The sequence below is a fragment of the Mastomys coucha genome, unplaced genomic scaffold, assembly GCF_008632895.1.
Source record: "Mastomys coucha isolate ucsf_1 unplaced genomic scaffold, UCSF_Mcou_1 pScaffold20, whole genome shotgun sequence".
In the NCBI taxonomy this organism is placed as follows: domain Eukaryota; kingdom Metazoa; phylum Chordata; class Mammalia; order Rodentia; family Muridae; genus Mastomys; species Mastomys coucha.
In genome coordinates, this window is record NW_022196903.1 from 81,209,476 (window position 1) to 81,224,084 (window position 14,609).

The following is a 14,609-nucleotide window of genomic DNA, read 5'->3' on the forward strand; positions in this document are numbered from 1 at the left end:
ACTGCTGGGAGGGAAGCCAGTTCTCTTCAGTGATGTGACCCCTGTAGATCAAGTGCATATCAGTGCAGATCTCACTCCTAACTCTGTGTGCAGCACTAATGGTGGGGGTCAGAGGAGAAGAAAACTCAGATAGGTGGTTAGGGATAGAAGGATGGGGAGGGTGGGTATGGGAGATGAGGGGGTAATATTATATGAAATTCCCAGAGAATAAATAAAATTGTGAATAAATAAAATTATTGTTGTTTTTAAAGCCTGGCTTATGTTAATAAAATGTGCTATAGCTTCCAAGTTAAAAAAGTAATAATAAAAACATCATTTAATAAACAGGGCTCGTTTCTTTTTAATATCCAGTGTTGAGGAATGGCAGCTCAGTCAGACCATTCTAGAGGATTGTACTGAAAGAGGGATGAAAGCTCTAGAATCACCACAGAGCCACAGCAGAACAGAGTGATACCGTGCTCTGTGAAGATCCATTCCACCATCCACCTCCTCACCACACTGACCCACAGCACTTCTGTGAGGTCCACAGGGGACACAACCAGGCCTTCAGAAGACAGGCCATATTAAAACCAAGAGCTCTCCACCTTTCTCTAGTGTGAAATATTATTCTACAATGAAAATTATCCCACTATATTAAAATTATATTTCAATAAAGCAAAAAAATTTTGAGCTAGTTTTTATCTACATAAATACAAAATAAAAGGCAGCTTAGGTTTTTTTTATAAATCCAGCATATGATTCATGCCTACCACTTGATCTTCTCCAAAGGGCTGAAAGGAACAGTTATTCTTGTCTCAAATACCAGACAAAAAAAAATAAACAACACAGTTTTAATCACCTCAGAAGAAACAGCCGGTCCTTCCTGGTCAGACTTTCTGCATTTCTTCCCAGGGTCTTGTTCTGCTGACACACTTTTTGAATTTCCTGATGGAATAAACCGCTTTCTCCCATGCCATGATGTATTTACTAGCATTTTATCTTCACAGGTTCCTTCTTTTCCACTCCTCTGGATGACATCCTTATCTAACACACACACAAACACACACATACAAAGGACAAGAAGCAAATTACTTCCTATATCTTCAAAGGTCAATACTCCACATAGCTAACAAGGATCAAATAGCAAGTAGCTCACGGGCTGGGGGATGGCTCAGTGGGTAAGATAATTTGCTGTGCAAGCTTAAGAATCTAAGATTGGATATCCAACACCAAAATGAGAAAAAGAAAGAAAGGGGGGCAGGGGTAGGGTTTGTGGGCCTGTAACTCCAGCACTGTGTGGGAGGAGAGGCAAGGACAGAAAGATCACTTGGGATCAGTGCCAGCCAGTGAAGCCAAACCCCAGCAAGCTCCAGACTCTGGGAGAGATCCTATCTTAGGGGATTATGCCTGAGTGACAGAGATGGACACCTGCAAAGTCAAAATCACATTTACAGAAATGGCCACTGGGAAACACTCATTACAAATCCCAAACAGCATTCCGCAGCACGGTGGCTGAGAACTCCAGCCTCAGAGTGCACCAGGCTGAGGTGCACAGGGTCCACTGTAACCGTTTCACTACAGCTCTCAGAATGTCTTTTACATCTGCAAAGAGGAAACTGTAAGAACTCAGAGTCACCAGAAGTACGTGAGATAAGATGTGATCTAATAGAGGGCCTGACACATTAGTTATGACTGTTTTTAATTGTAGCATTCATTTTCTCTAAGAGAAAAGCTTACGGAGTAACCCAATGAATTTTATATCCTGAATGCCCGCCATCAAGTTAGGAATCCAACTTAAGTTATTTCAAATATAGGTTAGAAACTCCGAAACCTCAGAGAAAGAATGCCCTCTACACTTTGTAAATTAAAAGTCTCAGTAACAATGGACATTGTATCACATATAGTGCCAAATTCAGTATAGTTGGTGAACCTCAGTCAGTGCCCATCTGACAACAAATTCATAATCATCTAATCTGAAAAGATGGCACAGACTTCATACTAAGAGGAAAAAACATTCATGGCTGACTGTGTCCGCTACACTGCACTGAAAGTCTCATGAGGATAAAGACTTTATAAAATACGCCTCTTATAAAACTACTGCTCAAATATTTTGACTAAGTGAATTATGAATATAACCAAAATTTTGTCTGAAGATTCTCTTGAGAGCTAGGATATAAGTATGCAAACAATCTGTAGTCATTGTTCTAAGGCAGATTAGTAATCTTTTTCTAAAAAGAAAAAGAAAAAAAGACAGAGAATATAAAGCTCTGTGGGCCATGGCATGTCGACAACAGCTACTCAACTCTACCTTCATAACAGAGAGTAGCCATTAGATACCGACAGGTGAGCATGGCTGCATTCCAACACAGGTTGACTTGTCAAAGGAGACAGTGGCCAGATCTGGCCTATGGGTCTCGGTCTCTTGGCCTTACTCTAAAGAACATTCAAGGGGCCCGAAGCAGTTCGTGGAACAAATGTCAAACAGGCTGTAAGTAACAGAGGAAGCCCTGAGAGAATGAATGTGTGTTGTTGACATGGGCAATGTCTCAGCTCCAAGAGAGTTTGGGCAAAGCCTTCTACAGGAGTCTGCGAGTGGATGTTGACAATGTATGCAGAAATGATTCACCACAGCTTTCTCCCCCTGGATATTTATGGTGGCCTGAAGACCATTCTCCTACAGAGACAGTTCCTAATGATATTAGTGATTAAACAGCCTACCTCCCTGTTTAGCTGTATGTTATTATCTCACCTTCTGTTCAGCTGTATGCAATAACCCAATCCATCCCCAAGACTATGCAGTTCAGCAAGTGTCCATATTATCAAACCAAACCAAAATGGAAGCAACATAGAGGAGTCACCTTGTATCCAGTCGCTTTCCCCAGTTTCACTGACTGTCAATTATGAAAAGTTCTAGAAATAAAAATTCATTCATTTTGAATTGCATGTTCTTCTGAGTAGTATGCTGCAATCTACACTATCCTGCACCCTTCTTCTTACACATGAGTCTCTGGTACAGTCACACTAGTGAATCTTCATTGTCAGACCAACTGCTGTGTCGTAGTGCTTGGATTCAAGCAGCCATTATTTTATTTAAAATGTCTCCAAAGCACAAGTGAGGTGACACTGGCTATTTGCTACAAATGGATGTTTGTTACTTCTCAAATTTCCCACGTGACTGTGCCTTAATCCTCGTGTGACTGGGATCAGAAGAGGTAACTTTGGGAAGCATTAGGTCATGAGGATAAGGGATCATGACCCCTCAAGTGAAGAGGGTACTAGATCTCTGCTCTTCCACCAACTCGTTCGAGTGTGTGTGTATGTGTGTGTGTCAGTGTCTCTGTGTGTGTCAGTGTCTACAGGTGACATGATACATAATGATAGCTATCAATAAGAATTCTTGGATTTCTGGACTGCAGAACTGTGAGGAAGTAAATGCTGCTTTGCAACTGTACTCTATTACAGCACGCAGGAAACAGGAGAGTAACATTTGCTAATACATTTTACCAGGCCAGCGATTACAGTAAAACCCCTAAAGACTTCACACTAAAATATAATTATAGCTGAATACCACTTAAAACAGTAATTTTAAAAATCCTTAGCAAATAAAAGGGACATAAAAAGAGAAAATCTGCAAAGGAGAGAGATGAGGTAAGCTTTGCTCCGCAAGTATGACCCTGAGTTCAATGCCGAAAACCAGAAACAAAACCACAACGAAGCAAAAGAACTGCCCAAAGCCAAAGAGGTTATCAAAGAAAGTGAGTGTGATGTTCAAAATGCTAATTATGTGTAGGAAAAGCACTTAACTTTTAACATCTGTTAAAACAGAACCTTGAGAAAAATCACAGAAAAGAACTTCATTCAACATGAAGAAGAGAATACACTTAAAACCTATAATTTTTATTAACAAATTTAATGAGGGAAAAGCAACTTCTATTTGAACTAAGAAAAATGTTTAATATCACCAACACTTTCAAAACTGTACTGGACAAAATTGTAAACAACTTGGATAAAAGGAGAAAGAAATGAGGAAAAATTTTAAAAACAAACTGGAAAGAAGTAAAATGCTATATACAAAGACAGTTGCTCTAGAACTCCACAAAAGACCTCCACAAAAGAACTCTACAAAGACTCTAGTCTTGCTTTAGAACCTCCCCAAAGACCTACTGAACTAGTGTACAAGCTTAACAGAGTCACAGTGTATAACATGAGCATTAAAAGCTACTGTTTCTGTTTTACAGTGCTGTGGAGGAAACCTGGGACCTGACACTGAAAAAGAACATTTTTAAAGTGCTGCAACAGTGGATACCCAGCAGAAAGACATGAATCACCGAGGTGTCTGCTGGGACAGTAAGCTGGACTGGGACAAGATCATGTGTCCTTGAATTTCATAACACAAACACTGTATACGTGGCACGGTCTCATTTAATTAGTTTAATATTCCGGTTGCAGTGCCCTTTCATCTTGGATGCGACACCAACAGGCCCACCAGAGAATATATTCTAGCAGTACATCTAGGAATAAGAGGACTATCAAATGCTCTACGAGGAAACAATGGTTACAGAGCTGTTTGAAAATGCTATGAAGTAACAGTTTATGTTTTAAATTACATTCCATTCATGTTGCCTTTGGGCCTGGTGCTGTTTGCATTTTGATGCTAATTCTGCTCTCCTGGGAGGGGCTGCAGACATGGAGTGAGTCACTACTCAGGTGACTTCTTGTGAACCAATCCCCAAATGAATAAAGGAGACAATCACTGGGAGAGTTAGGAGGGACTTCCTCAGGTTAGAGAGAGGAAGAGAGGAAGCAGGTAGGAGTTAGGTCCTTTTGGACAGGCATAACGTGAGGACAAGATGTAATTACTAGTGTCTTCCCATTTCAATGGTGGATCTGTCAGGATTCGCTACCAGAGAATTTAGATTTAATAAGGCTTACAAGATTAGGATTTTAGTTGTTGCACCCAGCAATTGAGTTAACGTTGTTTCTGAACTAAGTTGATGTTTTGTTTTCCTTCACATGGCAATTCGTCTGTGTTCTAGAGAGAAAGGTATGGCGGCAAAGCATGGGTTTGCCTGATGTGCACCACAAAGGTCATGGGGGTTTTGGAGCATGGGGCTGACATGGTAACGACCCGCCAGTGGGAACTTAGCTAGCTTGGTGAAGAGATTTTGGAGCTCTGAATCAGAGAGTCTCCACGAGATAATAACGGGTCTGTCATTGCCCACCAGTGCATGGCCAGCCAGCCCCATGGGGCAGAGAGTTGCTGGTGCTTGGAACAAGCACAGGAGCATGCCAGTTCCTTTTAATATTTCCTGCAATACACATACAGGGAGCTTAGCAGGTATAGCAAGCCCACACTTGTAACTCCACATTCAGGAGACTGAGGCAGGGGCATAGCAAGTTTAAGATCATGTCTCAAAATAAATAGAGAGAACAGAATATAAGTCCCAGGCTACCCATACTGCATGCAGCCACCATTCTACACCTATTTTCTGAGAAGAACCTTGACATTGTCTTTAACGCTTCCTCGAAACTCAACATTAACAAAAAAACGGAAACCTACCTCCGCTCTCAGCAGGCAAGGAAAGGCTCCGGTCACTTAGACTTCCCGCTAACATCCAAGCTGGGAGGATTCTTTTCCTCTGGGTAGGATGTGGCTGGTGCTCATGGAAAGCTCTGCATTCACCTGAAGAGGACTAATAGAACACCATAAATTGTTTCCTAAAGGTAACCACATACCCTTAGTGAGTCTGATAAAGAGTTTACTTTGAAGAAAATTAGCATTAACATAGCTATCCACGACAATTAAAGTTCTTACAAGAAGTTCATTACCTAGTAGCTTAAGTGTCAATCTAGTGTGACCTCTAGAGACTAACTTACAAACAAAACCAAGGTAGCGAATGTGCATGATTTCAATTGTCTCTTCTCTCCTTGAAATAAAGACCAGGTTAGAATGGTGTGTCTTACGTTTCTCACCATGGGATCTATGGTGGGACACTTGGCCTTGGTTATTTCGGGGCTTCCTTGCAGCTGTGAGGCACCAGTTGTCTTATCAGGTAAGTTAACCACAGGGGACTTCTGCATCTCACTCAATATATCATCTTCATCAAGCATCTGACTGTTTCTACAAAATAAAACAGAACTTGGTTTTCTATCATTTATAACACTCTGGTGGCAGCCTTGAGACTCTGAGCCTTCAGTTCTCTGCTTCTCACTGGGGTGTTGGGCTCCTTCTGTCCAACTAAAGCCTAAAACCATGGTTTATACTACAGTACATGTTTTTCATATATTATCACATCATACATTAGTCTTTAAAAATCATGGGACAGGGCCAAAGAGACGGATCAGCAGCTAACAGCACTTGCTGTGGACCTAGGTTTAGGTCCTAGAACCCATATGATGGCTCACAACTGTCTGTTACTCTAGGTCCAATGTTCTTTTCTAGCCTCTGAGGACCTCAGGCACATATATGATGCACTTACACACATACATGCAGGCAAACACTCACATACATAAAATGAAAATAAATACTCCTTTAAAACTGAGAGATTTCAGAAATGTGTAGCTGAAGAGTCTGATTGACAGTTTTAAATTTTTCTTTCAATAGTTGTAAAATAAGGAATAACCTCTTTCAAAGGCAGACTTGAATTTCAATGGTAGGAATCACAATGAATGACAGGAACTATCTTCCATTCCTACATTATCCTGTATTTGCTTACCCACTCAAAAGCTGACGGACATTCAGTTTGTTTCCGCACCTTGATGTTACTGTGAGCATCCACGTACATATTTCTGTATGAACACATGTTTTCAATTTGGGGGTATAAACCTAACAGGAGCAGTGCAAGGCCATACAGCTGTTTTTATTTTTAAAAGTCTAGAGCATTATCACAGTATGGGCATTACAAGGAGAATGAATTATTTCATAACAGCACACGGTACATGAGAATTCCAGTTTCTCTATATGCTAATATCCACATTTACACTGTCTTTGGTTACAGATGCCTAGGAGCTAAATAAGCAATTTTTTTTTCAAATTGTTAAGAGTAGCTCATTATAGATTTGACTTAAATTTCCCAATGACTAATGATACTATCTTTTCATGCTGATTTTAGGAAATATTTGTACTAATAAGTTGAACATCTTAAAATCAAGTTTTTCTTTTGTTGTTGAGTTGTAACTGCTTATACTGTAGATGTAGATGTTATAGACATATATGACATAAATATTTTGTTATTCACATGTCCTTTTTGTTTCTTGACTGTTCTCAGAAGCATGCATGGTTTCAAATGGGAGGTTATCAAATGCTGATACTTTGCTGTTGGACTTGTAACCCTGACCTGGTGCTGGGTGGTAAGGACTTATGCCCATGCTCCCCTCTTTAGATTTAGGTGTCTGATCCAATTTTGATTCTTATGTGATGTAAAGTGAAAGCCTAACTTCACTTTTTCCTTGTGGATATCAGCTGTTCCAGTACTGGAAAACGGACTTCAGCCTGTTTGATTAGAATTGGTGCCCTGTACAAGGTAAAAACAGTAAGTGCAAGGGCTCGTTTCTGAACCCTCAACTCCACTGAGCTATGATGGCCATTAGGCCAGAAATAATGACTGCGTTTGTAGCAGGTTTTGAAACTGGGAAATGTGAGTTCTTCAGTAATAGTCCTCATACTTAAGATTGTATTGGTAGTTAAGTTACCCTTAAGGGTTCAAAATATAATCTAAATTATGTTCAAACATATTGCTTATTTTTATATCTTTAATATAAAATATGCTATTCCAAAGAAATTGATTTTAAAAGAATTATAAATGATTTTCTAAATTTTTCCTTTCATTTTTCTTTTATTGTAAATAGAATTTTTTCACACAATATATTCTGAATCCTTTTTCCCCTCTCCTCTGAGATCTTCCCAGCTCCTCTCCCATCCAAATCCACACCCTTCTGTAATTATAAAAGAATATTAAAGTTATTTGTTGTCACATTAAAATATGACAATGAATTAAAATATTAAAGATTTCTATCAACATTTTACTGCTTTGTTCAGAATTAGTACTTGAAACCAGCTGTTATTTGTATGGAATGTAAGTGCTAAGAATTTTAATACTTTAAAAAAATAAGTTAATATGACAAAAATTAATAATACTTTCCTTGAGACTATCTTGAAGGAAATCTCCCCAAGGAACAAAATTGTGTACTTCCTTCTGCATCAGCAATGAAATCTAGCCAAGGAAAAAAGTCTGACCCTTACCACAGTATCACTCGATCTGATGATCAAGGCGCCAACACCCACTCTGCACCCACGGCTGGGGATGTAGAGGAATGCAAAATGCACTTTCCATACTTGGAACTTTCCTCCCTGTCATGGGGGAGATTTGCCCAGGTTTTAACATGGACCTGACACTAACAGGTACTCTCTCTTTCTGACCCTCTCCTTCTCCCTCCTTCCCTCCCTCCTTCCCTCCCTCCTTCCCTCCCTCCCCCTCTCTCTCCCTCTCCCCTCCCCTATTTCATTCCAGTAGAAGACTATTCCAGGTTGACTTCGCCATCCTCTGAGCACTTGCACAGTGGGTACCCATGCAGTGGTTCTGGTACGGCAGTGGGTAGGCTGTAACAGCATCATTCTGGAAACACTAGTCTGGAACCTGGACCTGTTATATAACCCTAGGCAAGTCTCAAAATATCTCTGTCTTCTTCAGCTGCAGCACAGAGATATCAGCAGTGTGAGTCCCTCACAGTCACTGTTACAAAGATCTCAGTGCTCAAATACACGCAGCTTATGCCATGCTTAACAGTGGCTACTCCTAGCAGTTGTGTTTCCTCTACTTCCCTTTCTCTTCTACGTTCACTACAAAACACCTAGATGACTAAGACCTTAACTGCTATAGTCACCTTTAAAAACCAGAACAAGCGGCAACCCTCAGATAACATCAGCAAACAAGACATCCCTCCTTATCCCGTGTCTGGCACATCAACTAACGTACTGTGTGAACTGCTGGGATGGGTAACCTGCAGACAAATGCTGTGCTTCTCTGAAGGGATACAGGCATTATTAGCCCTAGGAGTTTTGAGTTTCCAGTCAGGAAAATAAAACAAAATACAAAGAAAAAGCCCACGCCTGATGATGAAGATGCTGCCTTAAGGCCCTGAGCACACGGCCGTCCTACTACACTGTCCGTGCACCTCCTCTCCATCCCCAAGATGGCCTTCTGGGGAGAAGAAAGCCCCCTCCACTTTTTGGGGTGCTTGCTGGCTCTTGAGTACACTTGCTTCCTACCAACTCTCTGCTATGTATTTTGGCTTTTCAGTATCAAGCAGATGAACACAGGTCTGATAATGACAGTTTTAAGTTTCTGATATGGTAACAAATGCAAAATAGAGGCAATTCCAAAACATACAAAAACATCAATGATATCATGAAATTTATATTGCATATATATTTCATATACTTCCAATTAGTTCTATGGGTCTAGTATTTGAACTCTGTCACTTAAAGCCTGAAAAATGAAGCCCAGTAACTGCCTAACACCTGGCTCAGAAACTAATTTGTAACTTAGCACAGTTATTCTACTACCTGATGTCTTCAGTCCTCCAACTCTGTACTTTATGGTGTTATTGTAAGAAAATTCAGCTATAGGGGTCAGAATTAATACCTTAAAAATTAAGAAAGCTAAAAATTCAAGGAAACATGTAACTAACTTTTGTTTTGTGGAAACCTTAGGAATACAAAGGTAAAAGACAGCACACATTGGAACAAACACCACAAGGCTTACGTTTCCAAAGCCAAGTGGTTTCCAGGAAAACAAATGATGTAACTACTGCAGCCCAAGTATGGCGGAACCCTAGAGTGATTTCCCTGAAGTATTTGTGAAGGTGGAGGAACCAGATACAAACACCATCACTCATTTCCATCTCACCAGGCAATCTTACCTCAGAGTACACTCCATTTCCACTTCAGATTCTGTAGAGAAAACACGGAAAGCATACTTGTCAAGTAACAAGGAGAAGCTATCCCCAGGATACAACGGGCTCCACACTTGTGTCTCCATTGGCAAGAGCCGGCTCTTCTCCGAGGACTGGTGGAAACACGGATTCCTATGGATCTAATCAATAAAGAATACAGTGATGCTGTGAAAAATACAACTGAATAGGAAACAATCCACAATTCTGGTATCCAAACAATTAAGTATAAAATTACAGTTAGTAAGCCTGGCACCATGCACTGTAATCATTTACATATGAAAAGGGCCTCAATCCCCCATTTCTGAAAGAATCCAAGATAACAAAGAAAATTATCAATTGAGTTAAATGAACTACTCAATGGATAAGAAAGATTAAAAAAATAAATAATTCTCAGGATGGGAAGAGTCCCCAGCAACAGCACATGTTTGCTATGGATTTTCTCCTAATAATTTCTGGCACAATTTAAAAGTGAAAAAGCATGAGACAGGAAATGCTGACCTACTCTCTCCAGCATTCTGCTTTCTCTACAGCTATCTTAGAAGAACAATTGTGCTTTTAAATAAAGCTCCTTCCATGAAGATCATTTAGATCGAAAATCACAAGTAATTGACACATATCAAAAACAAAGCTGACGCTGCATGGTTTTAGATTATATTCCCACTGCCTGCCTCCAGTTACCAAAGATAGTTTCCTCAAAAACTATTCTTAAAATATCTTCCAAAAATTGCAAATACAAGCCAGTGAGAAGTACTAGCAGGTCAAGGTGCTAAAGTGGACAAGGACCTGAGACTAGATAGATTAAATGATTGTTTATAATCTAAAATTTTATTAAATCACTGAAACCCCTTAAGGTAAATAAGCAATTTTAACACCAAAAAAAATATTTTTAAAGAAAATACCTAATAGTTATATAATCATGAATCAGAAATAATAAAATGGAGAAAAAATTACTCCATAGGGTTAAAGATCTCAGATTCTAATTCCCATCCCAAAAGTTGCTGACTATTTAAGATCGAACCGGTTCCAGAACCTTGATACTCTAAGTTGTTAAACACAATGTCAAGTTTCCAAAAACAATACCAAGAAAAGGGTAAGAAGATATTTTCCTTTCTCCTATATCTAAGGATCATGTTTACTGGAAAATTCCATATATATATTATATATATATATTATATATAATAAAATTTAAAAGATAAACAAAAGTATAGTTATAATTTAAATGCTTTCCTATTTTAAACTCTCTTTTTCTATCTATAATATGTACTTTTTAAAATGTGTTTTTATATGTGGGGCTTGCACATGTACCACAGTATGCATGGGAGTTAGCTCTCTCTCCACCTGAGACAGTACCCCTTTTTCCTACAGTGGACTCTCACACTCTCTCATTGCTCCGGAGGAGTGCTCGGCTTATGGGAACATATCACTGAACTATTTACATGGGTTCTGGAGTCTATTCAAGACTTCGGGCTTATGTGCCAAGTGCTTTTACCTACCTGCCTATCCCCTTGGCCCCAAAGAAGTTTAGTTCTAGTTTCTAATATATCTAGGACAGTCTAGTATTCAAAAGATACTAATAAAGTCATACATTGTTGCCTTATGATTGGAATAAAGTCTCATTAATGACTCAGTAATAGTGAAGTGTGTCTTCAAAAAAAGGAATTTTAACTGGACATTGCTAAATCCTATGCAGAAATCTGACTCACTGAGTCCTGGAAAAACTTAATGAGAAAATTTTCCATTAACATATTCTTTTATTTATGTACATTTATATTATCAGCACCCTTACATAGCCACAGAAGTAAGAGTATATCTGATTACTGAATCTCACTCAACTATAGGGAGAACTAAGTACCTGTAATGAGCTAATTTAGGAAGGATTCTAGGCCTGGAGAGACAGCTCGGTGATTAGGAGCATGGGCTGTTTCTTTGCAAAGGACCCAAGTTTGAGTCCCAGCACACACACAGTACTGCACAGACATCTGTAACTCCAGTCCCAGGGGATCCAAAGCCCTCTTCTGACTTTCAGGGGCACTGCACACACATGGAACACAGACATACATGCAGACAGAACACCATACACATTAAATAAATAAGTTTTGTTTAACTATTTTAGGTTGTAGAATACAAATGTCTTAGTTAACACCAGAACATTTTTAAATAAACTTGAAATCTCCATGCATTAGTAAACAGGACAGTCTCCTAATAATGTATTTTTGCTAAACACATACACACACAACAGATAAATGTAATTAAGACTTTACAAATGTTGTGAAAATTATATTGGTTTATTTCTCTGCACATGTTACTATCAGTAGGACTTGAATACTAACAATACAATCCAGAAAAGTCTAAGAGCTCATTTAAAAAAAAAAAAAAGAAATCCAATCATCAAGCACCCTTAAGGGATCTACCAATCCAAAGCTAAAGTGTCCACTCCTCCTTTCATCACATGGATTATAGAGTAATTGAGCTAAATCTTACAGAATGTTGAGTGTTGTCACAAATCCTTCACTTAGGGCCAGAAGAATTACTATCCATCCTTGCTTTTCTGAACCAACTAAATCTAAATGCATAACATATCTGAAACAGGAATAGAAAATCCCCTTACTCGTCCATTAAGGCCTTGCATTAACAACAAACATCTTTATTTTGAGCCACGGTAGTTCATTAGAAGGATACTAGAAAGTAGATATAGAAAAATAAGTGCTTTTATAAAGACCCCTGCTATCCCTACCTCCAAAAGCCCTCATTGTGCTTCTCATCACAGCTTTGACTCATGCACTCAACTATACTAAGAACCTGCCTGTCCAGGCATTCAGTAGATACCAGAGACACAAAAGCCAACTCCCCATATTCAATGAGCTAAACAATCTCAACTAAGAAAAGTAAGAAAGTGAAGATCCAGAGAGGAGCTACAGCAGCTCCAGGGTGCTGAGTACAGCCCTGGAACATTGTCAAGGTGTTTGGTACATCATGAGGCCAGAAGAAACTGAAATGTTATTTGGGGTCAAGATAGGGTAATATCAGTTCTACTTAAAAATTTTCCCAGTACTATTAGTATTAAAAGGGCTATTATTGCAACAATAGTCCCACATAGTATAATAAAAAGAAATAGTGTGTAAAATTCTGTGTAAATTGAAGTAATGACTTATAAAACAGACAAGAATACAAAAACAATGAGATTGCAGGGCTAGGGTACAGCTCAGAAGGAGAGCACAAGCCACAGAGAGAGGTGAGAATACAAAATAGCTTAAATGTCAAAAATCAGTGGATTTAGTTCCATAATTATCTCACCACCAAATAAACTACTCCAAAGCAAACCTGCCCTCGACACATATGCTTCATTCTCCTGTAAAACGGAGTTTGCAAATGGAAACTATGTAGCGGCTATGTAATCTCGGGAGCACCCCTGCAAAGCACTGACACTCGGGCTTCTGAGTAAAGGATTAAAAGTCCAGCCAGAAGAAAATGCTTCCAGTAAAAGCGATCTACAACAATGAAGCTGAATAAATTCTACATTTTACAAATGCTCAATTCTACATAGAGAGCCACAGAAATGTGTTAATAAAATCCGGTAACACTGAATGAATTCATTCACTATCCCATCTGACCTGTGAAACCAAGCACTGCTTAGTTACAGACACTCCCTTGTTTGGGGGAGGGTCACATTGCGCATGCCCTTGGAGGAAGAGCCATTTCCTCCCCTACCACACTCTTCCCTAGTCTCCTGACACAGGGACTCTCACTGAACCTGAGCTCACCATTTTTAGCTCAGCTGGCTGGCCAGGAGGCTGCACGTACACTTGTCTCAGCTCCCCTCACCGCTGTGGTTAAAGACATTCACGTGTGTGCCAGGAATCAGAGCTCAGGTTCACACTTACATGGGAGAGGTTCTTACCCATGTTACAGGTATTCTTACGGAAATTATGAACAACATTACAATTTACACACAGGCGATCATCTTCCATGAATCTAACCATTAGGATTCAGCTCTGTACTATGAGAAATAAGTTCCTATTTAGATACTTATCTTGCAGGTATCAGGAGAATGGGTTCGGACATAAATTCCCTATCTCTAAGCCTTAGGCTTCTCCAGTCAGCTGCTAGAGGGAAGAGGGCAAGAGGGGAAGAGATAAAATAAATATACTCACTGGTTTGATTCGAAGCTGACTGTCAACCACTTCAAGAATGGCATGTCTTCTAGATACTCTTTTGTCTGTTATCTACAAGAGAAAAAAATGTCAAATATAGCCATCTCCTGGAAAGTAAACAAACCTTTAGCAACACATATGAAATTAATCAGCTAGACATTAAATACATTATCAACTCAAGAACTGCATGTCAAATAACTGCCCTCACTTAACAGATACTGAAAATGGTGAAGAGAGGAGACTTACCGAAGTCATGAAAGAGTAAATGACTACCAAAAAAAGCCTGCTGTCTATGCAGCCCCAGACCCTCCAGTTCCCATACGTGAACTGTACCTAGCCATGATTCCTACTAATGAATCTGCCAAACAAGAAAAATATATCCAGTATGTACTGGTTAGGAAACATTTCAAATATAAAAATTCAGCTTGTCTTAAGTTGTAAATGTGAAGGGTGTGACCATAAGGTTCACCAGATGCAGATGAGCAGCCTGCATTTCTGTTGAGACCACATGTGGCAGTAAAAAAA

At 39.4% G+C, this 14,609-nt stretch overlaps 1 protein-coding gene across 2 annotated transcripts in view; it reads right to left on the reverse strand.

The window, feature by feature from the left end:
- Positions 1–14,609, reverse strand: part of Aplf (aprataxin and PNKP like factor) — a 48,764-nt gene that overhangs the window by 30,770 nt on the left and 3,385 nt on the right. For both annotated transcript variants that reach the window (XM_031382468.1, XM_031382467.1), the window contains exons 2-6: positions 14,085–14,156; positions 9,901–10,073; positions 5,953–6,100; positions 5,540–5,672; positions 839–1,023 (exon numbers count right to left, since the gene is read on the reverse strand). In XM_031382468.1, the coding sequence (XP_031238328.1) occupies positions 839–1,023; positions 5,540–5,672; positions 5,953–6,100; positions 9,901–10,073; positions 14,085–14,156 (711 nt within the window). The remainder of the gene's footprint in view (positions 1–838; positions 1,024–5,539; positions 5,673–5,952; positions 6,101–9,900; positions 10,074–14,084; positions 14,157–14,609) is intronic.